Source organism: Antrostomus carolinensis, unplaced genomic scaffold, assembly GCF_000700745.2.
Source record: "Antrostomus carolinensis isolate BGI_N321 unplaced genomic scaffold, ASM70074v2 scaffold1677, whole genome shotgun sequence".
Taxonomy (NCBI): domain Eukaryota; kingdom Metazoa; phylum Chordata; class Aves; order Caprimulgiformes; family Caprimulgidae; genus Antrostomus; species Antrostomus carolinensis.
This window is the reverse complement of record NW_010325116.1, coordinates 162,585-186,568: the sequence shown is the minus strand read 5'-3', so window position 1 is coordinate 186,568 and position 23,984 is coordinate 162,585. Positions and strand designations below refer to the sequence as shown.

At 35.2% G+C, this 23,984-nt stretch overlaps 1 protein-coding gene across 1 annotated transcript in view; it reads right to left on the bottom strand.

The window, feature by feature from the left end:
* Positions 1–23,984, bottom strand: part of LOC114818710 (lipoxygenase homology domain-containing protein 1) — a gene marked incomplete at its 3' end in the record, with an annotated part of 103,062 nt that overhangs the window by 7,334 nt on the left and 71,744 nt on the right. The window contains exons 20-28 of the mRNA XM_029085727.1: positions 21,261–21,471; positions 17,410–17,561; positions 14,636–14,714; positions 12,941–13,072; positions 12,234–12,415; positions 11,114–11,200; positions 7,404–7,536; positions 5,894–6,033; positions 2,095–2,347 (exon numbers count right to left, since the gene is read on the bottom strand). Coding sequence (XP_028941560.1) covers positions 2,095–2,347; positions 5,894–6,033; positions 7,404–7,536; positions 11,114–11,200; positions 12,234–12,415; positions 12,941–13,072; positions 14,636–14,714; positions 17,410–17,561; positions 21,261–21,471 — 1,369 coding nt within the window. The remainder of the gene's footprint in view (positions 1–2,094; positions 2,348–5,893; positions 6,034–7,403; positions 7,537–11,113; positions 11,201–12,233; positions 12,416–12,940; positions 13,073–14,635; positions 14,715–17,409; positions 17,562–21,260; positions 21,472–23,984) is intronic.

Sequence of the window (23,984 nt, the reverse complement as noted above, 5' to 3'; positions counted from 1 at the left end):
TACCGAAAAATATTTCTAAAGAGTATAAACTCTGGTTTACAATCTATCTTTAGTAAAGTCATGATGCATTCCTTCTCATTTCCTATTTGCCCCTGCTATCTTTACTATTCTTTACTTCAGTGTGTTATAAAGGTTTGCATGTGATCAATTACTAGGTCTATAGTCACCTATATTATGCTTTCTTTTTTTTAGGTGGAGGTTATTACCTTTGTTATTTTCAAGTTATATCTTTTGTCTTCATAAAATTGTTTTAAATCCTTGCTACTGCCAGATCTGCCGCTTAATTTCCCAATTCCTTCAATATTCTACGCTAATGACTCCTTTGTTTGACACTGTTTGACTATATAAAACTTGAAGTTGTATTTGCATTTCATATTTGGTGATTTCCAATAACCTCATTCCCATTAGTAATTTTGGTTTTGCTTCCCTTACCAACACTATGGTTCCTTAATGAAACAGAGATCAAGTATTATTTTTTTTTTAGGGATTTTACCCACATCACCTTCAATCTGCACTCTACTGTTCCTGCATAGTTATACATCTTTCCAGGTTCATTTTATAAGTAAATGGTTGAAAAGTCTTTACTATTTGTTTTAATTCTTTTATAAAATCTGACTCAGCTTGACATTTAATAAGTCCCATTGTATCCATATACTTTCTGGCCTCTAAGGTATAGCACTCTTTGCTGATCAGTCTTTTATTTCTCCATTCCTTATAGGCTTTCTGCTTACTTGTTATATTCTTTCTAAAGTTGTTATACACCCAGACCAGAACTGATTTTCAACAGAGCTGAGTATTACTAACAGAGCTGAGTATTACTAACCATAGACTGGAAAATATTAGTAAGTCTGCTCTCAGATTTTTGAGGACTAGATGTATGTGGGGGGAAAAGGAAGGAAAATAGCTACGTTCAGACACTAATTAAGGTACGTAAACACGCATGCAAGATTTCTCTCGTTTTTCATATTATCAGTGAAGAAAGATGTGACAGATTCTGACCAACCTTGGGCTTCTGCTCTGAATTACCCTCAGGAAAGGGCTGCCTCGCTCTGTGAATTATGTAGGGCATCTATGAAATCTACTTCTTTAGAGATCTGGAATACTTGCAGTGGTGCAATACAACTACTTCTTATTCTGAAATTGTCACTACTCTAGCTTCTTATCCTATTCCATCCTTCTATTTCCATGGTATTCTGTTGTCTCAGCAACACTCTTTTTCTATTTCCCTAGATGATATAAGATATTCCTATTGGACTAAGTACAGGCTAAATATGAGGATACACACTACTAACTGTGTCTGCAACTATGTATAATATAAAAAACTCTGAGCATAAAATGAATAATCCGTGAATTAATAAAGATCAGTTTATGAAACTGCTGATTTAGAATGTAAATTCATGCTTCAGATTAGCTAAACTTCACACAGTTTAGTCTACTAGTTCAGATTCAGATTTCATAAATGGACCCAAACCAACATTTTACACCCCTTCAAAAAAGACCTGTAGAAAGCAAAGAAATCCAGTATCCTGGCAAAGCATAAGAGACTCGTCATGTTTTCAGTTGTTTCTGAATTTTGGTCTTTTTTTCATTAAACAGTTTTAATAAGATACTGGGTTCAGGTCAACTAACTGTTTGCAAGAACTTGTGCCATTGATGTAAGTAAAAAAGAAAACTGCAAATAAAAGCAAATACTTTTTGCAAATATGTGAACATAAGGGAAAATCTCATTCTGCTAGAAGTTTTTGTGATTCCATCACTGTTGCAGGAGCCTTCTGCTCTGCATTGACTGCCATATGGAGCAACCTACCTCTTTCTGCTTCAGCTTTTTTCTAGTCTCAACTGTAAACATAGCTCCTTCATCGCCTCCATCACTTAATATCTCCCTTCTGCTCTAGTCTTTCCTCCCTGAACATTATAATTGTCTTTACCAGCTCCGGAAAGTGTTTGGAGACACAATTTGTGTGAGAAATGCAGCTCACATTTAAGTTATATTATTTCTGGATTTTGGTTTTAGTCTTCAAAATAAACTGAAAAATAATATGAATTACAATTAAACCAAAAGCTGGAAGGATCTTTGGTGATTTTGGACCTTACCATAAATCTTTCCTGTCAACATCCCATTCCTGACTTTTCCAAGAAGTTTCAACATTCGTTCCGTCTGTCCATCACCAACTCCACTGTCTAGCCATTGCTGGCAAAGAAATGCATATTGGCCATCAGTCTTGTCTGATTCATGGATGACAATTTGGTCCAGGTACCATCCAGCTCCATAACCCACATTCTGGTGCTCAACAAGCACTTTGATTAACTGTCCAAGGTCTACTGCTTTCATTTCAGAAATACAAACCTGAGAAGGTAAAGGCAAAATGAATAGCAAACTGATCAAACTATATATTTTATCATATGTCTTTAAGAAGATTACATTTGGAAAGACAGATTCCTTTCAATACTGAAGTATCTTTTCCTTTTTGATAGTAAAGAAGGATATTATAGGCTGACATTCATCTTTGGAGACCCTGTTCAAGAAATATGTGGGTCCTTGAATATGCACACTTTTCCTTGTTCATGATCATTGCATCCCAGGCTTTATTATGAAAAACATCTCACTATTTTGGGTAGAAAGAAAGCTCTGATGGTTAATTTACTTATATAAGTCTAATGAAAATTGAAGTTCAACCAATCCTCATAACTGAAACAAAGGGAATGCTTCAAATCTCAGGGTAGGCCTAGTAAACTGAATGCTGGTTTAGATAAGGCATTTTATTTTTAAACATTTCAAAGTCTTTTATATTCTAAGACATCCTGTTTTTCAAATGGGAAATGTTGTAATTTTTGGCTCTGAACATAAATACTGACACTGTTGATGACTATGCAAACAAAGAAGATACTGACATTAGAAACTATAACTAAGGCTGTGCACGCATACAGGCAAGAACCGAAGTGCTCTTTGGATGTAAATAGACATCTGTTTAAATATTGCTACAGCTACCAGTAAACAAAAGCTAAATGGCAACTGCACTAGTGCATGTTGGGATGAATAAATTATGGGAGTGAGAGAATGGATGTGTTCCGTGCAACAGAGAATATGAGCGGATGGGTAGTAGATACATGGGTATGTGTGTGGGTGACATTAAAAAAAACCCCAGATGGATAGTAGAAACAGACACTATAATTTTTATTTGTTGCCAACCAATTTGCCACCAGGCAGGAAAAAGCATGAGGACCAGAAAGCAACAAAGGAAGAGATGAATTTTAGAAAGAATTATGTCATCTGGTTCATTTTCCTGTCTGTGTTGGACTATTCTCTACAATGTGCTCAGAAAAAGAAAACATCAGAGTTATTATTCCTGTCACAGCCTTAGGACTTCCAGCATTCTTACCTTGTCATATCACAATCTCCCCAAACAGTTACCATAGCAAGTTGTACCCCTTCATGTAATGCATATGTATCCCAAAATAAGATGTAGCTATGAGGAACATCTTGAAAATAACTTTTGTGAGTGCTTATTGCTTTTTAATTTTACTCTTTGTAGTTCTGAGCCAAATACAATTTTCTTGTCAGTCTGCATGACCCTTGACTTAGAGGAAATAGCCTGTGTTGCTAATATTCATGTTCCTTCACAGCTAACTCTATCTGAAAAAGGGACCTATCATTAGTCTCATTCTTTGTGATCATAATTAACAGTCATTAGACAACAGTGGTCATAATCACCCATTGTTATCAATGAATTCTCATAATAATGCATTAAATTGTCTACTCCCTCAGCATTAGCAAGAATGTACTTTTGGTTGATGTCATCGCATTTCTTTTTTTTCTTTTTTTCCCTCTCCTCTGTACAAAGACCTTCGGAGCTGCATTGAACACACTACTGGAAGTGCAATTAATGAAAGAAAGCCAGAAGTATTTTATTTAAATTTCCTTGCTTTAGATAAAGTGTTAGTGATGTAAATTTACAATCTTCATTTATTTAATCCATTAAACTGGTGAAAAAGTTAAATGTACATTTACTTAAATAAATATAAACCAGCCTTATTTTCTGCAGTAATTAAATCAACTTTATTCTCTTTTCTTTCACTTTGTTGTACTTTCCTGTCTTTCTAGCTTTTCCTTATATTCCAGTCCTTTATCAGTCAAGAAAGAACCTTTTATTTGTATCTCAGGTTTTGTTAACTTTGTTTTCTTTGCCTGTTCATTACATATTTTCCAGGGATATTGTTGACATAATCTCGTCCCTCAAGACAGCTTGCTCTTTACATCCCTTCTTTTCACCCTCTATTCTTGGATACTCTCACTAAAACCTCATTCCAACATGTTTATTAATCTACTTCTATGTAAAAAGAACATAAGATTGCTAGCAGTATATCAGAAAGCAGGTCCATCTAGTCCAGTATATTGTTGCCAACAGCTACCAATAACAGATTTCTAGAGAAGAGTTGAAAAACGGGGAAAATTATATATATAGAGATGCTTCTTGAATATAAAGTCTCTCAGGCTTTAGCAATTTGTGGTTCAGAGATTTCCTGAGCCAGATATTGTGTCTTTGTGTCCACAGCCCTCAGTGGAAAGTTGTCTTGAATGACAATGTGCACTGGCTTTTTGCACCAATATGCATTTTACCATCTGCAACATCTTGTGCCAGAAAGTAAAATGCATTAATTATGCACTCTGTAAAAAGCCACCTCCTTTTGTTTTGAATCTGCCACCTGCAGGTTTCATTTAATGCTTTTGAGTCCTTGTATTTCATGAGAAAGTAGAATTATTCATTTTCTCTATGCCATTTTATTTTTCTTATCTACCTCCCCTTGAAACACAAGGATGACATGGTTGGTTTCTGTGCTTCTACACTCAAGAAAATATTTTGAAATTATTAAGCAAATGAAGGAAGAATTGTTTAAGGGCAAGGCTAGCAAAGCAGTGGAATAGGTTGCCTAGGAAAGTTATGGCATCCCAGCCATGAGAGGTCTTAAGAAATGGTAAGAAATAAGTATAGAGGATCCTGCTTTATTATACAGTGATCAATTGAAAAGTCTCTTTAAATCCTATCTAGTCATATCCAGGCTGAATCCAGGGTATGGTAATGGGCTCAAGTTGCTCCAGTGGAGGTTTAGATTGGATATTAGGAAAAACTTCCTCACTGAAATGGTAGTCAAGCATTGGAACAGGCTGCCCAGAGAGGTGGTGAAGTCATCATCCCTGGTGGTATTTAAAAGACAGGTATACGAGGTGCTTAGGGATACAGTTTAGGGGTAGAATTGGTAGTGTTAGGTCTACGGTTGGACTCGGTGATCTTAAAGGTCTTTTGCAACCACTATAATTCTGTATGTGTGAACATGTTGTATAGATGTAATCATTAATAGAGCAATCAGCAGAGGTTGACCAGAAAATATCTCCTAGGATTTATCTTCAGCAGTCACAGTATTTTTACAAGCAGCTTTACTTGGATTTGCAATTCTATATATAAATGAATTAACTAACACACACATTTAAAACTTCTCTTTCAACTATATCTGGACAGATCTTTTTTTTTAAAAAAAAACCCCAGATTTTAAAGGATTAGTAACAGGAAATAGCCCTAATATTTCTATATCAACTTCAAAAATAACTGAAAACTAAGCCATGGAAATTTATATATCATTGGGTTCAATTCCAGTTTCTAACAACAGGTACTGATGGTTTGTGGGTTTTAAACTTATTACTACTTGAACTATTCTTAAATTGTCATCCCAATTCAGGTAAAATTCTATATTTAGTAAGCAACACATCTTTTCGACACATTACCATGGTGTAACATCAATGCTTGTATTTAATAAAATAAAAAAAATATGGTACTGGAGGAAAGTAATAAAATAAAACACATTAAACAAACATGTAAGGAAATAACTCAGCACTAACCTGTCCTCTTTCAAAATTTGAGTGACTTAGTCGCCTTTTGCAGGAATCTCCTTGCTCTCCAAATACTGTGATAAATACATCTGCATCAGTCCCTGATGCAGGCAATGTTCCCGTATGCACACTGATCAAGTAAAGAACTCCTGTCATGAAAAATCAGTGACACGAGACATTACCAAATCAGACTATTTAGCAATGTAATTAGCAAACGTTATAAACCAAATTATTTTAGGTAAAATATTAATGTCAAGACCAAGGAATGAAGTTACAGTAATTGGCATTAATGTTCTGTCTGAGCTTCATATAGATTGCTAACTACCTCACAAGAGCATAGTACAGCAGTAAAGATGAAATGTCCTTTATGAATCAATGCAACAATCCATGCTTACATTACAGAAAAAGAAAATGTCGTAGTTCTGGAGTCTTATCTAGTGGTCACTGAAATCAACTGAAAGAATCACACTGATTTTATCAGGCTTTGTAAAAAGCACTGAATTTTTGTAGGGATTAAAGGTCTTAAATTGAGTTAGGATTTTTCAACTCTAAAAACATTTCACCAAACTAAAACCACAGATATAATAGATCAAATCCACTCTTTGGTCTGGATCAGCCAAATTCTGTTTTAGTCTGGTATTTTGATAATTATGGCTAATATCAATTAATATGCAGGAGAAATGGCTCAGCTATTAATACAGATATGCCTTGTTATTATTATTCTTCACCACAAAGGATGGCTTTCCATGACTTTTGGCTGATGAATTATATAATACGTATTCCTTGAGGCAGCATGACAGAGGATTTTTTTTTTTTTATGGGTTCTGTAAGCTCTGTGAAGAATTAAATGCTGTAACAGACTGTTAAGATATATTTCCATTTGCAGTCTAGCCTTCAGTTTGCTATTAAATGCAAAAAGTTTTAAATATTTTAACTAAGACTTCTGTTCAGAGAAGAGTGAGAATGATGAATGAGAATTCTTTTCTAAATATTTTATAAAATGTAATCAGAACAAAGGAAGATGTTATCATATTTTAAATACAATGATGAAATGAAACAGAGCTTCTGGGGCAGAAATGGGGCTTGAAGAAAACCTCAAAAAAGACTGTTTTTTCCTTTAGTGTTTCATGCCATTATGCCTTTGCACATGCCTTTTTTAAATCTGCATTTTTTCCCCTTACAGAGTGTAAATCAGTCGGTTTTTTAAAATTTCAAGAAAAATATATTAATTGGGCTTTATGCATTTTTCAGAGTTTCTAATTAGTACTTAACCTAGTTAAAACAATACATGGCAGTTGTTTTAAAACAGAAGAATTGCTTGAACAATACACAATATTAAAGACACTACACAGTTTACACAAGTATACTGAATGAATTTTTTAAAATTATTTTGAGTAGGGTTTTTTAATATATATAAAATGCTTTGCGATCTTCCCCATTGCGTTCATCCCATTAAGCAATTCACTATTTTGTGTTTGTGCATTTGCTCATGTATTTATTTTTTAGTTCAGCAGCATACCCCTGAGAGGTGGCTTGTCTGGCCTGACTGCTGCTAGCTCTGTCACAGTATCAGATCCATCTTCTCCAAACAGATACTGGGCTTCAGTGTGAAAACCCAATTCTTGTTTAGTGTCCAGGTCTTTCAGCCGAAGCTGCAGGCAGAATCAGAAGAAGAAATTCATTTATGAGAATTCTTTTGTTTCTTATTTCCATCCCAACAGAAACTGACATTTCTTCTTATTGTTAACGCCTGCACACATTTTATGAAAGCTACCTGATTCTGCATAACAAGAGCTACAGTAGCTGCTGCAAGCTGCTGATTCTGCAGCCTGATGTTTATTAGGTGTATTCTTCATTGCATATTGACACAAGCATAGGACCCATTTGTAGGGAACCAATGAAGGATACAGATTAAATTGACCTGTATATACTTGCAATTTCAGAATGTCAAAAGAATGAATACAGTTACATCAATCTTAATAGCATATACTCATTTTGCAACAACATTTGTTTTGCTACCTTTTATTTGTTTACATGTGACTCACTATATCTCAGCTAGCACTTTCAAAGTTGGCAGAAATTAGGTGTCCAGTGGCCTTTGGGGCTCCCTGTGGAAATAAGTTATTTGTAGAATGAAATACAATAGAAAGTGTGAGCTTAAACTGACTTCAAATACTCAGTGGAGACTGAACAAATTAGGTTCCAAATTTGTGAGCTTAGAACCTCCAAACCTACTGAGGAAACACAGTTTTTGGAGCCCACCTATCCTAGCTGCTGAAACAATCAGTGTGGAGATCAGATTCACAGGACAGCAACTCAGACCGTGAACTTTATCCTAAGTCACATTATAAAATACAGAATGACAAACTATCGAGCATATGCCGAAACATTTCCGGTAACTATTACATGCAGAAGTGAACTTGATACATAGCTAAAGACTGCAAGTTGACAGAAATAGTTTCTTCAGTCTTTGAAATCTATACGTATAGAAATATTTTCTCCAAGACATTAAAAACAAACCAAAATAAAACAAAAAAATAATTTCATCAGGACATTAAGTAATTTAAATTCTTGGGCAGGGCTTCCCAAAATTACTGTGGTGACTTTTTACCACTCCTGAAACTAGAAGCACCAGCAAAAGTTTACGGTTCATTGTACAAGATACACATACCACTGTTTGGAAATCCTGAGTACAGATTTCCTTACATAGACTTCAAGTGCAAGCTTTGAAATTAATAAATATTTATATAATTTAATTATATAACTGAAATTATTAGGAATTTGACAGTTCCACTCTTAAAAATTTTGTCAGACTATCTTGCTCTTGACTTCATAGAAATGTTGTTGATGAATATTTTTCATTAGTGTTTATGTTTTGTGCCCACTGCTTCACTTGATAAGACATAAGGCTTCCCCATGACCATTTCCAGAATTAAACCATTGATTACCTGAATAAACAGTGTTTTTCTTTAGATAGTATTAAATTCCACTAAAATTTCAGCCAGTTGTTTACTCACTTTTTGTCCTTGTAGTAACTAAATTTTCTCAAACTAAATGTTTTTCTTCTCATACAAAAATATTCTCCCTAACTTCTGTCAATATAAACATCCAGACCTAAATATCAATAAGTATCACAAACTCCCATCTGTATTAAAATTAGACTAAGGGTTACCTGCATATGTGGGCAGATAACCTACAGAAATTGGGCTCATAAAAATTAGATGTGCAAATTTATGCAGACTTTGGCCTTAAAATAAAATGTACCTGACAAATTCTTGTTACTTGTAAGATTACATCTAAGTGTGAACTTTATCTCCAAATCATGTAGGTTTTCTATATGCTATATGAAAATGACTGTATTTTATTTTGGAAAGGGCCAGAAACTCTATTTTTGAGCAAGAAAAGGCTATTCATTCTATAGTACATAAATCTTTGAAAGTTACAGAAAAAACATAAATTTCAGCTAAGGTTATATAATTTTCTACAGAAGTGTGCAGAAAACCATAGGAGATCAATAGGAAAAACTCTGTTACTCTGAAGCTCCAGTAAACACCAGAACAGAGAAAACAGAGAGTAGCAAAAGGAATGTAGGGATTTTATCTCCTTTTCAGCCTTTGTAGTTTCATTTGTAATCTGTGTTTTTGTGACATTGCAGAAACTTTGGTTATTACTTCTTTCACTTGAGGAGAAAGCAAGGAAGAGAATTCTTTTAAATTGGCACTGAGATTTACCACTGATTCACAGTGAGTTTACACATACTCAGTACCTCCTGTAGTCTTTCTATTTCTATATAGCATCTCTATTTTTCACTGCACTGTTAGACTCCTATTTAAGTGAAACCAACTTGTTACATTTTAGCTTTCATGTATAAATAATTTATACACAGACTAATAAATGAGTAATATTTGTTATAAGCATATTACTGGCACAAGCAACATATATTATTGTTGCTTATGTTGTGGGTTGTAAGTGCACCAGAAGAAGATAGCACTTAGAACAGCAACCTATTGACTTCTTTTAGATTGTAACAATTTATAGCTAATAATAAACCAACTATTAAATAACTTTTGAAATATTTAAAAATATGAACAAATATCACTTAGCCGTTTGCAGAGTTGCCTTTGAAAAGGAAGCAGAAAGCAAACTATTATATTTATGAATTTTCTGCCATGTTTTGAGCCACCAGTTCTGGAGACTTAAATCTTATATTACAGAATCACACAATGGATATAGTGAGGGTAGTGTCAACATATTTTTGGAATGCTTTATCAAATGGCCTGGAGATGCATATTTAAAATGAGAAATTAGTTTAGCTCATCTGTTCTTTCCATTCTTGCAGCCTAAACTGAGACTACAAAATTAGCTGACAAAGAACACATTTGGGGAGAAAATATGAACAAGAAAAACTCCTCCTCTATCCTCTGAGGAGCGGAGCCCATGAACTGAATCACCCTTTGATCTTTTAAATCCATAGTAGGGTTAAAGGTACTGTGTGGCCCAGTTTAGAAAAAACATTCTTTTACTAACTTTAGAATAATTCAGTGCTACGCCCAGAATACTTTTTGGCCCCTTGGCTACAGGCAGAGCTCATTGACACAATTTTTCTTTGCATTAACCTTCAAGTTTAAGTATTTCCCCAAAATCCAAGTATTATCAGGCCCAACACCTTTCTAATAAATTTTTCTACTCACCCTAGGAAAAGGTATAAATTTAAAATCTGCCTGAATTATAAGATTGACAGCATTAAATCATTTTTCTATCCCGTTTTATGAGAGATCTTAAATAGATATTAAACTGCAATCAGATGTTTAAGGCCCATTGATGACTGTGTTGTAATGAATAAATACTAAAGTAACAGCTTAATTGGTTTCCACAAATAGGTTGATCTGTGTCAGGAGACTGTTGGTATTTTCATGCAGGGATTAACAGTTCCAAACATCAACAGAAAACACTGCCTTCCATGTAATGAAGAGATATGCCGAATGAATCTGCACATCAGTGAATAAGTATAGCTACATGCACTTCAGCAGGCACAAACAAGGTAGATCTGCCCACAAAGAGATCTGGAAGCTATAGGCAATCATCTGTAGATACCAGGTAACTGAGCCAAAAGATGCGTGGCCTTGCTAGTGCGGTGCAAAGCAAAGCTAACAATCTTTCTCTCAACAAAAGGTATTTACTGGTATTATAAAGAATATTAAAAGTTTATATCTACTGCATTTGGAATACCTTGTGAAGTTTAATTCCTCTTCCCAAGCATGGACCAGATAACACAAAGGAAACTTTCGTTATATCTCCAATATCACCAACAGTCAACTGTTAGAAAAATAAAGAAATAAAAAATTAACTATATGTTGTATGTAACAATTTGAATGACATACTCTAAAATGAGGTAAAAAGATAAATAAGATAGGTAAAAATACTAGTATGGACATTAATGTTAGGGTAAGGAAGTCCCATCCAGATTGCAAGTTAATTTGGACTCACATTTGTACTACAATTTATGTCTATTTTTAACTGGGAGAACTGGCTGCAGAGCCTATGCCAACATGAAAAGCAAGGAAATGCATAACTGATTCTATTTTTCCAAGTTGCATTCATACTATTATTATTTTCTCTTCACTTTCTTACTTAGCTCCTCTCCATCACATCTTTATTCTCAAACTTGAACTGAAATTTGAACTCAAGATGATTTTTAGTCCTGGTTATTGGTTCTGTTTTCGGTTATTTGAGTGCTCAAAAGAAAGGGTGGCTGGTGTCTGCAAGTCGTATCACACACTGTTGCTTCTGGTTTTTCATCTCGCAGCAGTTAATCAAGCGATGTTTATATTGCCTTTTTGGAAAAAAATGACAATGACTTTTTTTTTCAATGTTTAAGAACAAAAACCCTTTGAAAGAGGTGATCCAGGTTCACACACCTGTCCAGAAGTTGCCATTAACTTAATGTGCAAACTACAGAATTTATGTTTGCCCAGGCCCAAGCTCACTGTAGAGAGACACAGCTTCTAAGCAGTGAAAACAGATTAGTTGAGGTTTGAGAAGTAGAATGTAAAGGAAGCATGGAATAGCTTCATTATTTATTGCCTTAGTATTAAAGCCTACTAGTCTTAACTCAAAGTTAACAAGGCTTTTCATGTCACAGTTGGCATTTGCTCAAGAGAGTTTTCAGAAGCGATCTGTAATAGCCCACATGTGAGAAGTTCTCCAAGTGCTGTTTATTTACGACGTGGAGATATAAACATTAACTCTGACAAAAAAACATTCCACACAACTTCACATACGTTGGCTACAACTCTTACTTTGCTGAAATGATTTGGTAAGATTTGTGTGAAACAAAAAGGAAACTGACCAAAAATGGATTATCATTCAAATTCTGAACTTTCTGTGCAGGAGATTTCCCTTTACTTCCAAATACAACAACTTGAATATCAGGAACATCTTCTGGTACTTGCATGCAGTGCACCCACATTTGCCATAGTCCTCTGCTTTTAATATCAACATTTTTTGTGAGAAAAGATGTCACAGATGTTTCTGCATTGAAAGCAAACATATATTCAGAGCCCATGTCTAGGTCATTAAGGCAGTATAAGTCAAAAGATACAAAATTACATTGCCTGATAGTGCTGGATCTATCACAGACACGTCAGGCAGCAAAGCACAAAACCACCATTACTCATTTTAGCCCTGCGGAGGTGTAGAAAACCAGACCAGCAGCTTCATGAATCCGTGTCCCACTCATGTAGGGGCCATGCCTATCTTTTCTGTACTGTTCCAAGGACAGGATACATGCTGCCAGTGCCTGCTGCCACTTGGGGAGGGGCTGAGAGCAGACTCTTTCAACACTGCCAGTTCCACCTTCTCCATCCCAGGCATAATTTCTTCCTTCTCCTTGTTTACAGCAGGCATGATTCACCTTGGTCCAGGCCCCTGCCCCTCACCATTGGGGTACCAATATTCAGTTCAGCTAACATTGTGAAGTAGCCTTGTGCTGGCTTGGTTCTGCTCTGCCATGCAGGAGTGATAAATGCAAATGAAAGACATTTCTGCTGGTATTACCTTTGAGTGGAATTGCCACTTCTACAAAATCTTTCTTGGAGTGTTTATTGATCCAGTCATTGTGAACGAAAACATGTGCAGAAAAAGGGTAGAGGACTTCTTTTATAACAATTTTTTCCAAGAACCACTCATCTGATTGAAAATAAACAGGACATTATTAATTTATACCTTTTAAGCACCAAAATATTCTGTGCATGCAGTCATGTTTCTATCTTTAGAAAATTAAAAATTGTTTTCTTTTGCAGGATTTCTTCAGGAAAGGAGACTTCTGAAAATACATTGGCTGCGTGTGTACATGTTGCTGTCTGTTACCCTATACTCCAAAATTTTGAGAGTGAAAAATTCTTAAATTTTTACAGATCTTGTGAAATTAAACATAGGGATAGATTTGATTAAATGATCTATTAGTCCTCCAAAAGATGGAAAGACTTCTGTAGGAGATCTCTGGACTCAAGAAGTTCCTCACAGAAATGATATTATAAATGTCCTAAAGGAAGAAGGCTCAGGATTTCTACCACATTAACCATAAGAAAATCCATTCAACATAAAACTTCATTTCCAGTGAGGTTCTGTGCTATCTAATAAGGTACAAACTTTAGCTGAAGGTTTTGTCTTGATTGGAGTAATTGTGCTGATTCTCTGGAAAAAAACTATTTGAAGACCTCTGAGTCTCAGCAAACTTGACTATACACCAAGTCTTGGTGAAGTCAATGAAAGTTTTATAATTCATTTCAACGTTACCATCTAGGGAATAAATGGGAAATAGTCCCCAAATCAGTTTTTCTTTCTGAGTCTGAGTTTAAGCTACATGGTCATTTTATAGTCTCAGGTTTTTATAAAGATAAAAGAACAAAACATTCAGTTTATCATGCTCTAGAACAATTGTTTCTCCATTATCAAGATTATCTGCAGGAGTAGGATATCTGTAGACTCTTTGCTCTGTTGCCTCTAAAAACTGCCAGGCCAAAATTGCAGACAAATTAGAAGAAAATATCAAATTATTATGCTCCTTGCTGTTGCTATTTTTAAGAAGTAAGCAATTTTCTTTCACCCCAACAGCTGTTGGTTAGAAAGAGGACGAGAAAAAATGCTGCAGGAAGTGCAGCCTTCTATCTGCCACTCAACCTCACATATCCAGAATCCCCTAGAAAAGGAACATATTTTTAATGCATTAGGAGAAAAAAAAGCCAGAACAGCCTTTCTTCCATGTTCCTGATCTGATTAACTGATTTTCTGTACTTATCTTTACCTTGAAGAATTTAGTCCTGAAATAATTTGTCTTAAAATGAAAATGTTGATCATCCAAGAATGGAGAGTAACTAAAAAAGGCAAAAATTGCATAAGCATGATGACATATTGCTTCCTGAAAACCGAAAGCATTGTTGACTGTATTTGGTCAGTCATAGTACCTTTTATGGAGAAAGGTTTCACACATCATTTTGGCATTTTACAATGTCACTACATTCGCTTGAAAGCTTTGCACATTTTCTTAAAATCAAGCTGGATACTTGACACATATAGTCCAACAGAAATAATGAACAGTAGAAAATTGAGAGAAATTTCAAATTTTCTAGAACTTAAAAAAAAAGTTGTGATTTTTAATCTTAGATTTAAGATATTTCTGAAGTTCTATGATTTCCTAAATGTGATAATCTATATTATTAATACTGTATATTAACTGAAAAAATCGCTGACCTTTTTTTGGACTTTTAAATCCAACAAGAACTTGGTTCAACTTGCCAAGGTATACTGCTTTGATTTTGAAAACATCCACCTGAAGAATGAAAATGTTTAAATGACATTTTAATTAATATGCATCTTCTTTTGAATGTTTATCAGTTTAGCCTTTTGTGTCACTACTTTGTATCTCAGTGGAAGCAAATTTATCTTCATGCCATTCTGTCATTTTTGAGTTCATAATTAAACATTACATGCTATAATTGATATTTTCTGATCCAGTGAATATTATGAATTATGAATTTCAAAAAGTTACTGTATTAAATATTAAGTAATTCTAGAAAAGTCATATACACACACTGGCAATAAAGTGCTCATTTCTAGTACCATAATGAAATGAAATAACCAAACCAGATCAATTACTTCTTGTGTTGTAAGTTTGATCCAGAACCTATCTCCCGATGAAACTGATGAAAAATAGGTGTCTAATAATTCTGAAAATCAATCTGAAGTAATTTCATTTTCACTAAAATTCACAGGTAATTTAGTGGGAATTAGCCAGGCAAATGAGAATCAAGTGATTAGTATCTGGGAAGGTTTCAACCACCATGCTACTGGGGTAAGGATTTTTCATTGAACTCATCTCTATGATAGGTCACATTTTCCACATACAACAGGTTTGCATGGTAAATAGACCTCATGGATTGTTTTTTTCCATACTGTAAATCTTTGTATCATATTCACCTTCTTAGCATATAAACGTTTGTCTTCTTGGTGCTGTCATCTTCCTTCATTATCAATGGAAAGCTCACATGAGTATGCACACTGACACTGGGGTTTGGAAACATACTATTAATGAATAGATTTGTCTACTATTTTGGGAAACCAGTTGTGCAATAAAATCCCCACAAGTAAAGCTATTTTATTTCTTGTGATTTCAGGAGCTATCCTGCTGTAGACAGAAGCAGTTGTCTTAAAAATGTTGGATTGAAAATGTAATTTGAAGACAAAAGTTGGGGACTAATTTGGTGGTTTGAAAAAAAAAATAAAAACCTTGTATTGTTTTCATAGTTTCTGCCAAGTATAATGACTTACAAAAATTTGTGCTACCTGTGAGAAATATATTGATCACTAGAGTCATCTAGAAAAAAAGAGCAAAGATTTAAGAACAGAGAATTAGGCATTTGAGGGAAAGTTGGAGAAAATAAAACTAAGAGAATGAATATGCTAACAGTGTTTTCTATAAGACGACTGTTAGGGTGCTATAGCCCAATATATAGAAAAGTCCTTTAGAGTTTCAAAAGATTTAGCCTACTTAACAGGCACATTCAAAAACTGACACAGAATCTGGATTATACAGAAAAAAATCCTGTGAATTTGCAGACTAGTTATGTTTCTACTGGAGTGAGTATTCACAGAAGACAATTGTGTTGCTCACACATTTTTCTCTAAAACTTTTATTCTTAAAGAAAATTCAACATATGTTCTTACAAAATAAAAAATACAAAAGAAGCTCAGGACAGTTCATGAACATGGATGAGTCCCTCTTTCAATCTGTACTGCTACCTTATCCATTATAGCAGTCTTGCTATTCAGATTTCTCTAAGGTTTTAAGATGTATTATATATAACTATTGCCTATATCACTAAAAGATTAATCTATAAAATTTCCTATATTACTTCTTAAAGCCACATGAGCACTACTATCTTTTCATTACTATGTTCAGATTTATTTTGTGAAGTCTAGCAGTTCGATCAGTTCTTGACAAATATGATATTGGGCATGCATATTCTCTTCCACAATGTAGAAAGAAAATATAAGAATACAGAGGACTTAATGACTAACATAGATTTAGTCTAGTTTTCATATAAAAACCATTGTGTCTTCTAGAATCTTTAAAAGTGAAAAGAAAAGCAGATAAAATAAACAGAGGCAAGTATAAAGAAGAAAAGTAGGATATCACAAACAGTTTTCTCTAGATTTCTGCAACAAAAAACAAACTAGTCTGGGCTGACTGGCAACAACGAAATTCTCCCTCCTTCCCTTCCCAAAAGAAGATTCCTATGTACTTGGCAATGATTTTATTATTCCCTTAAAACAAAAATAAAAAATCTTCCAAACCTAAACTCAGAGCAAACAGTAGGGTCTAGTAAAGTGTCAGCTAGACATTTCCTTTTGATCTGAAATAGATATTTCCATTTGATCTGAAATTTGTTTTAGTTACTTTGTTCTTATGCCAATAACTACTCCAGGAATTACTCTTCTAGGAAAAGCTCTTTAAGCCTCAAAAAGCAGGAATATGTTTACCATGTTTAAAAGCAATAAGTGGGTGGAAGAATTGGAAACATGAAATAATAAAACTCTGCTTGGAACACTGATGTTAGTGTTCAGGAAAGTTAACAAGAAAAGGTCATGGTCTAAAGTAGGTACAAAGGTAAGTTATCCCACAGAAATGTTATCAGTTCTATCAATCAGGCATATGTTAACAAAGCACTGTTTCCTCCATGACCTTAAAAGTCTGCAATATTAATATAGAACTCATAGAATATATTTAGTCCAACTCAAAATTACTTCAACTTAACTGTTTCACTGTTGGGCAATGCTGATGAGGCTTAAAAGTAATATGTTACCTATGGAGACAATCACCTCTTACTTACAAGAGAAAACTATGTCTCTATGGAATATAAAACATTAATATTTTTGATACTCTGTCCATGGAAGTTTTTATGTAAACATAACTTTTAACAAAAACACACTTACAGATTCAGTTACATTTTTTCTCATTGTTTTACCTGTCCTCTAGCAAAAGTGGTCAGGCTGTTTCTTGAGTTAAGCCATCGTTTCCCCGACTCACTCTTTTCTCCTTGTATACAAAGATAGGCCTCACCAGTGGCATCTGCTTTCTTCAAGTCTCCTGTGTGCAAATGGATTGCATACTCCACAACTTCGGAAAAAAATAAACATGTAAACACAAAAAATCAGCAGGAGAAAATATTCCTTGTCTTCTTGCCCAACACCTGAATATTTCATATGAATCCCATACGGTGCCACAGAAGAGGGAGCACAGGTCTCTTCAGTTCTGGTGACATATGTAACCAAAACATTTTTAACTCCCTGTTTGGCAATCCACAGAATACAGATTTGTTCTGCTCTGACACCACTCCCAGAAAATCAGCCCTACTGGCTGCTGCTTGGGGCACAGGATCTCCTAGGTACTGTCCCCTTCCCCTAAAGTAGGAAATCCCTTTCTAAGAAATTTAGCATGTTTACATGCTCTTTGGAAAGTCTAAGGTCTGCTTTCTAAGCCTATTTACTCATATTTCTTTGTTCCTTCCTTCCCTCTGTGTGTACCATTTTCTCCTCAAAATGAAATGGGAGCTGATACTTATAAAGTGGCTTAGAAGAAAGCTAGGACCCATTGTCTTAAGCTTTAAACTCATCTAACTATCTCCCAGTTAATGAACACATCAGGATTATCAAGCTTTCTCACAAGTCAAACCATAATACTATTACAATGTTCTTGAAGTTAAAACATATTAATGTGAAACAGAAATAATTAATTAAAAATTATTTCACCAGCTTTAATACATAAATAGAAAAACCTCTTCATATTTTGTATCAATCTCCAAAAAGCCTCCCAGGTACTGTATAATAACCCACAAATACAGATCAGCTAAGTGAAATTTGAGTTTAAGGGAAAGTATTCCTGATTTTCTCAACTGTGGTCATAGTATAGCAATTAGAAGAGATACCTGTGGTCATTATGTGGCACGTCGGCTTCCCTGCCTCTTTATGACATAATATACAGGGGAGTGATGCAGGTGAGATCAGACAGCATTAACTCCAAAGAAACATCATGGAAAACTCCTACGTTCATTTTTAAAATGTCCTATATTAGCCCTTGAGCTTATCATGGAACAAGGAAACACTTAAATAGAAGCAGGTCACAGTCTCAATATTTGCATCATTTTAACAAGGAGCTCAGGAAAAATAAGGGGGTTTTGGGGGTGTTTCCCCCCCCCCGCAGTGTTGTAAATCTGCTCTTACTCAGATCACTAATAAAACTCTGCTCATTTGTATAATGCTGGTGCTGTCACTTCAGGAATCTAACTTCAGTAGCTAAGTCAGGAGTATGATCTTTTTGTAGTCAGCAGAGGAAGGCAAGTGCTGTAGGAAACACCTGTGGTGGGTTCCCATATATTCTAGAGACAGACACTAAAAGTTAGGAGTCTAAACTTAGATGATCTGAATGTTCCTCTGCTTCCAACCACAAACATCATTACTTCGGTCTAAGAAAAAAAACTATTACCTTGCAGCAACACAGGTTTGTAAAACACAACTTTCTGATATTTTTCAGGAGGAGGAAACCACTTTTATCCCACCGTAAAATGCAAAGTCACATTTGGGATGTGAGCAATAAGCAATGCCTAATAAGTAACACATACAAAGAATGTATTCAAGAACACATATATTATCTCTTGAACTTCTTTGTCACAAGCTTCACAGTTATGGACTGGAGAAAATCTTCCAGTCTCACTCTGCTGCTTGTTCCTACCTAGGACCTGGCTGACTGTACAACGTCTGCGTTCCCAGGAAATGTGTGTGTTCAAAGGGAAATGGTGCTTTAGACATGAAATCAAAGAGCAAATAAGAAGCACTTTTGGTCTCATAATTAACAGTACAAGCCAGAGAGCACTGAAATACATATTATTCAAGTCTGAAATACAGATTTCAGTCTAAAATACATCACAGGATGCACAAATATCTGAGTATAGATCTTGGAAACATCTGATATTTTCAGTATAGTTTGCTTCTTGAATCAAATTTATTCCAAGATAGAAGTGGTCCAATTTAGCTAAATTGTACATCCTTTAAAAAGATATAATTATGTAAAATTTCTGGTAGGTTTGAGAATGATTGTTAGAACCCAGAAGCTAAGGCTGTTATTTATTTTCATGAGTAGGTGATAGGAAAATAGAAAGTAAAAAAAAAAGTGTTCTGAGGATATTTATTTTTAAGCTTTTCTCACAGTTCTTTTCACATGTTGGTGCTATTCATATTGAGTGTTATAACAAAAGGCCTGAACTCAAATATTTTGACATCTTATATAGCTATTTCTTTATATGTCTAAAATAAAAAGGTCACATCACTAGAACAAGGGTCATAAAGGGTGGGTTTGCATATGGATTGAAAAATTCACATCCAGAAGTATTCATTAAATAATAAGGGCTCTATCAGGCTGCTAATAAAGGTGTGCTCATTGCAACAAACTTCTGAAACATCTTTGTTTCCTTTAATCTTTTACTACATGCGGAAGAAATCTGAGAAAACCTGTTTTCTGAAAAGTAACTTTATTTCACTACAGCACTATTTTTTTACTTCTAGGGACTTCCCTTCAGATTTTTTTTTATTATTATTATTTAAACCAAGAGCTCTGAAAGGACTTGTAATTGACAGCATTGCTCATGTTTGATGATGAGCAATAAACCAAGAGTTTTCCTAGGCTAGGGCCCTGATGTATCTCATTCTTTTTTTCAAGGCAGTTAAAAATGCACTGCCAGGTGAAAGACAATATAGCTGCATTAAAGTCAGTGAAGTGACACAGACTTGCTCTTGATGGGGATCCAGATAGTTGAAAGTAGATGAGCTGTCCAGGTGACTCTTTGGCATTTAGCCAATGTCCATTTTACTTTTAGAGGTGTTAGGATATGAAGGCAAGACTCTGTGTCATTCACCTAGAGTGTTGCCTTGCCTGTATACCTCAGTCATATAAGCAGATTCATTGAAGTCAAAAGGCTACTTGTGTGCATAACATCATAAGAGCTTAATCCACACATCTGAACACTCATGTAGCACGGACTAGAAATCACAGTGCTCACAATTATATTTACCGATTTTGTCCAGAGTCATTAATATACTTCATCATGACCTTAACTTTAACCATACAAGTAGTGTTCAAATGAGATACACACTGAAAATTAGAAATATATCTGATGTTTTTACTGAGTCAGTATTTTCAGCTGAATCTGCTGAATCTATTCCACTACGTAAGTGAAACAAAAATATACAAAGTAACCCCTATGAAGGAAGGCATAACACAAAAGAGATGCTGGGAAATGGGATAAAAGTTCTTAGGGTAAGTTTGGGACCATTCTCGCTATCAGATAAACAACGTAACCCAACAACAAAAATCTGCTAAAATATGAAGTTCTATTCAACCTTGCCATTCTTCATCTCTCCCCAATCTCATTTATAAAAGATGTTTCAGATATAAGCCAACATAGTGCAAAACAGAAAGTTACTGGGGTAATATCACACAGCAGATGACACACATCTTCAGTTGACGTAGTGTTTATTAGAAGAGACAACAAATAATCAGGAGCTAACACTGGAACATCATCTAGCACTGAAGAAGCCAAATTCTATGTTTGGTGTCAGCAGTTATAGCACCTGTCATAATCCTGATACCAAAAATTTTTGTTTTCTCAGCTTTCTTTTGTGATAAATCCATAGGCAAAACCATCATATTCCTTAATATAAAATTTCTGTGGAAATTCTCACACAGTATTTTAGGCTCAAAAGAGATATACAGGTATTCCAGTGACAGATCCTAACCCCAGTGACAAAAAAGGACTTAGCTTACCAGGTAAAGGCTCCTGATCTGCATAGAGAGCTGGCAGTTCCACACATTTGTCTTCATTAGGGTTGAACCAGCAGTTAAAAGCTAAATACATCTCTTCCTCTGTGCCTGTGTGCTTCATATGCAGTAAATCTAGGTGCCATGACTGTTTTAGCTTGCTATGTGGGCCAGTTACCTGTACTTTGTATATTGAGCCAATATCTGCCAGTTCATCCTACGTGAAGAAAGAGAGAAGATTAATGGATCTCATTCTAATTGTGCCAGATCAAACGTAGTTGACAGCTGTATGCAACAGTTGAACAAACCTCAGTAGTTAAAGAATTGGGGCAGATTTGCAGCTGCTACTATTTTTACTCTTTCTAATCAATACAAAATTGATTTACTAATGTGAATGAGGAGATGGAATGTTTGAGGTTTGATATCATCTGAACAAATGATGTTCAGATGAACAACTGCTGAAATTTGTACACAGAACAAGGCGCAGTGTTCATATATATTACATTGATTGAGTAGACAATTTGCATGCACAGAAGCTTTAGTCATTTCTAAAAATTAAGAACACTATATAGAAATATTTCTTGCAACTTGTAATATAAAAATGGTGCAATTAACTATAAATTTGAAGGAGAATTAATCTGATTTTGAGGAAACACCCAAGAGATCCTACATCTTCAACCTACATAATATTTTCATATAGAAGCTGTCCATTAAAATCTTCCTCTTCTTGCATTCATGCTTAAGAAAAAATCCAGTTCTATTGGGGATAGCAGAGCATCTCCATTGCTTAAGTTAAAGCAGAGGAGGCCTTAGATAACTATAGTTATTGGTTTTAAACCAATAGTTTTTCCCTATAAGGGAAAAAGAAGGGAGAAAACAGAAGTTGTCTTTTTCTCTTCCTGTTCTCTACTTATAGTCTTTCTCCTGCTCTTTCATTCCAAATGCTGACTAGCTAGTAGAAGTGCATGTGACCTGACTTCAGCCTTTCCTCTGACAGGACACTTCCAGATTCATACTTTTTCTTTATGTTTACCAGATGTTCTTGGAAATAACTTAGGAAAACCTTCTTCATCCTTCACATTTTGGATCATCTTTATGGTCTATGCTAGTCTGCTTAGTTTCTCTTTCATTAAAGAGAAGAGGAACATCAAAAAACAGGCAATTATTCCTTTAGCTTGATCATTAAGTTCAATTTACCTGACTAGTAGGAAAACAAACTAGGAAACTGTTTCTTCATTCACAACTCCAAGGCTGCTTTCTGATGAACCCCAGAATGAAAAGTAACATATTTTCACACGGTCTTTGGACTTTTTGTGGGTGCTCTCCTCACCCCTTTTTTTCCCCCTGATTTTCTCTTGCTACTTGGAAAAGGTTGTCCAAAGCAGTTGTGGATGCCCCCTCCCTGGAAGTGTTTAAGGCCAGGCTGGATGAGGCTTTAAGCAACCTGGTCTAGTGGAAGGTGTCCCTGCTCATGGCAGGAGGGTTGGAACTAGATATCTTTAAGGTCCCTTCCAACCCTAACCATTCTATGATTCTACTTGCTTCCATGGTTCCAGCAGTCAGTCCTGAAGAAACAACTTTCAGGATGTACCTTCATGGACATATTTGTCTGATGCAAAACTGGCATATGAAATTCCCACTACCCTGTCTGCCCACTTGCTCCCATTCCCTTAGTCCTGCCTTATATTTGTTTCTGCAGCTGCAGGATGAACCAATCAAGGTTAAAACAAAGGCCGAGGAACTGATCAAGGTGAAAACTTCCAGTTTTCTCACCAGGATCAACCATTTCCTCAAAACCCATAAAGGACGACAGAAGGATGGAACAAGCAGTACAAGAACAGGTCAAAGAGTAGTCACACTTCCTTTTAATATTGTCCTAGCTTCCAACACTTTGTGGATCAGGAATTTCCTGAGCCAGAGGAGGTGTCTCCAGTGTTTACCTGAAGGTCAGTTCCAAATTCTGCTGAACTGGTCTTTCATGGAAAGTAAAACCAGAAAAGCATAAGAATAACACAGTCTTGGCACTGGGAAGGAATTATAGCTACAAGAGGGAAGTAAGAAAATTGGGAAAGAAGCAGACTATAAATCAATGAAAGCAGATCTCAGATGACTGTTAATATTTCAATTAAGAGGTATTAGGAGGAAGTGAAGACAGACGATGGAAGGGCAGAAGAACTGAATAAAGGAGAAAATTGGTGGGTAAAAAGGAGATGTCAAGAGGAAAAAGAAAGTGATAACAACAGGTAAAAAAAGAGAGAAACCTTGCAAGAAAAGGCAGTTAGCCTGGAGAAACCTGGTGTCAGGGATTAATAAATTGCATTAAAGAGAAAAAGTAACTTTCTGTAAGTTTCATTTCATTTATGATTCTTCCTTCCCCACCATTGGCCCCAAAAGCTCTATAGTGTCCCATGGCATATTGTATGTTTACAAATGACTTACTTTTGTGGGATCAACAAAACCTGTAAATCAACACCTGCAGTGTGGTATATACTGTGATAGGTACCAAGGGACTAATTCACTCACTTAAGCATTCTCCGTATGAGCCACTGGGAGAATCTGTTCATTCAAAAATAGCATTATTCAAATGACAGTGTTGCTACTTACAAACAAAATTGATGAGCTGTACCAAACTACACAGAGGACTGCCCTGGTTTCACAGTTAAAGTACTACAGGACTTAAAAATCAATTTGGTAGTTTAGTTTAAGGAAACAATTTATCCCAGAATTAAG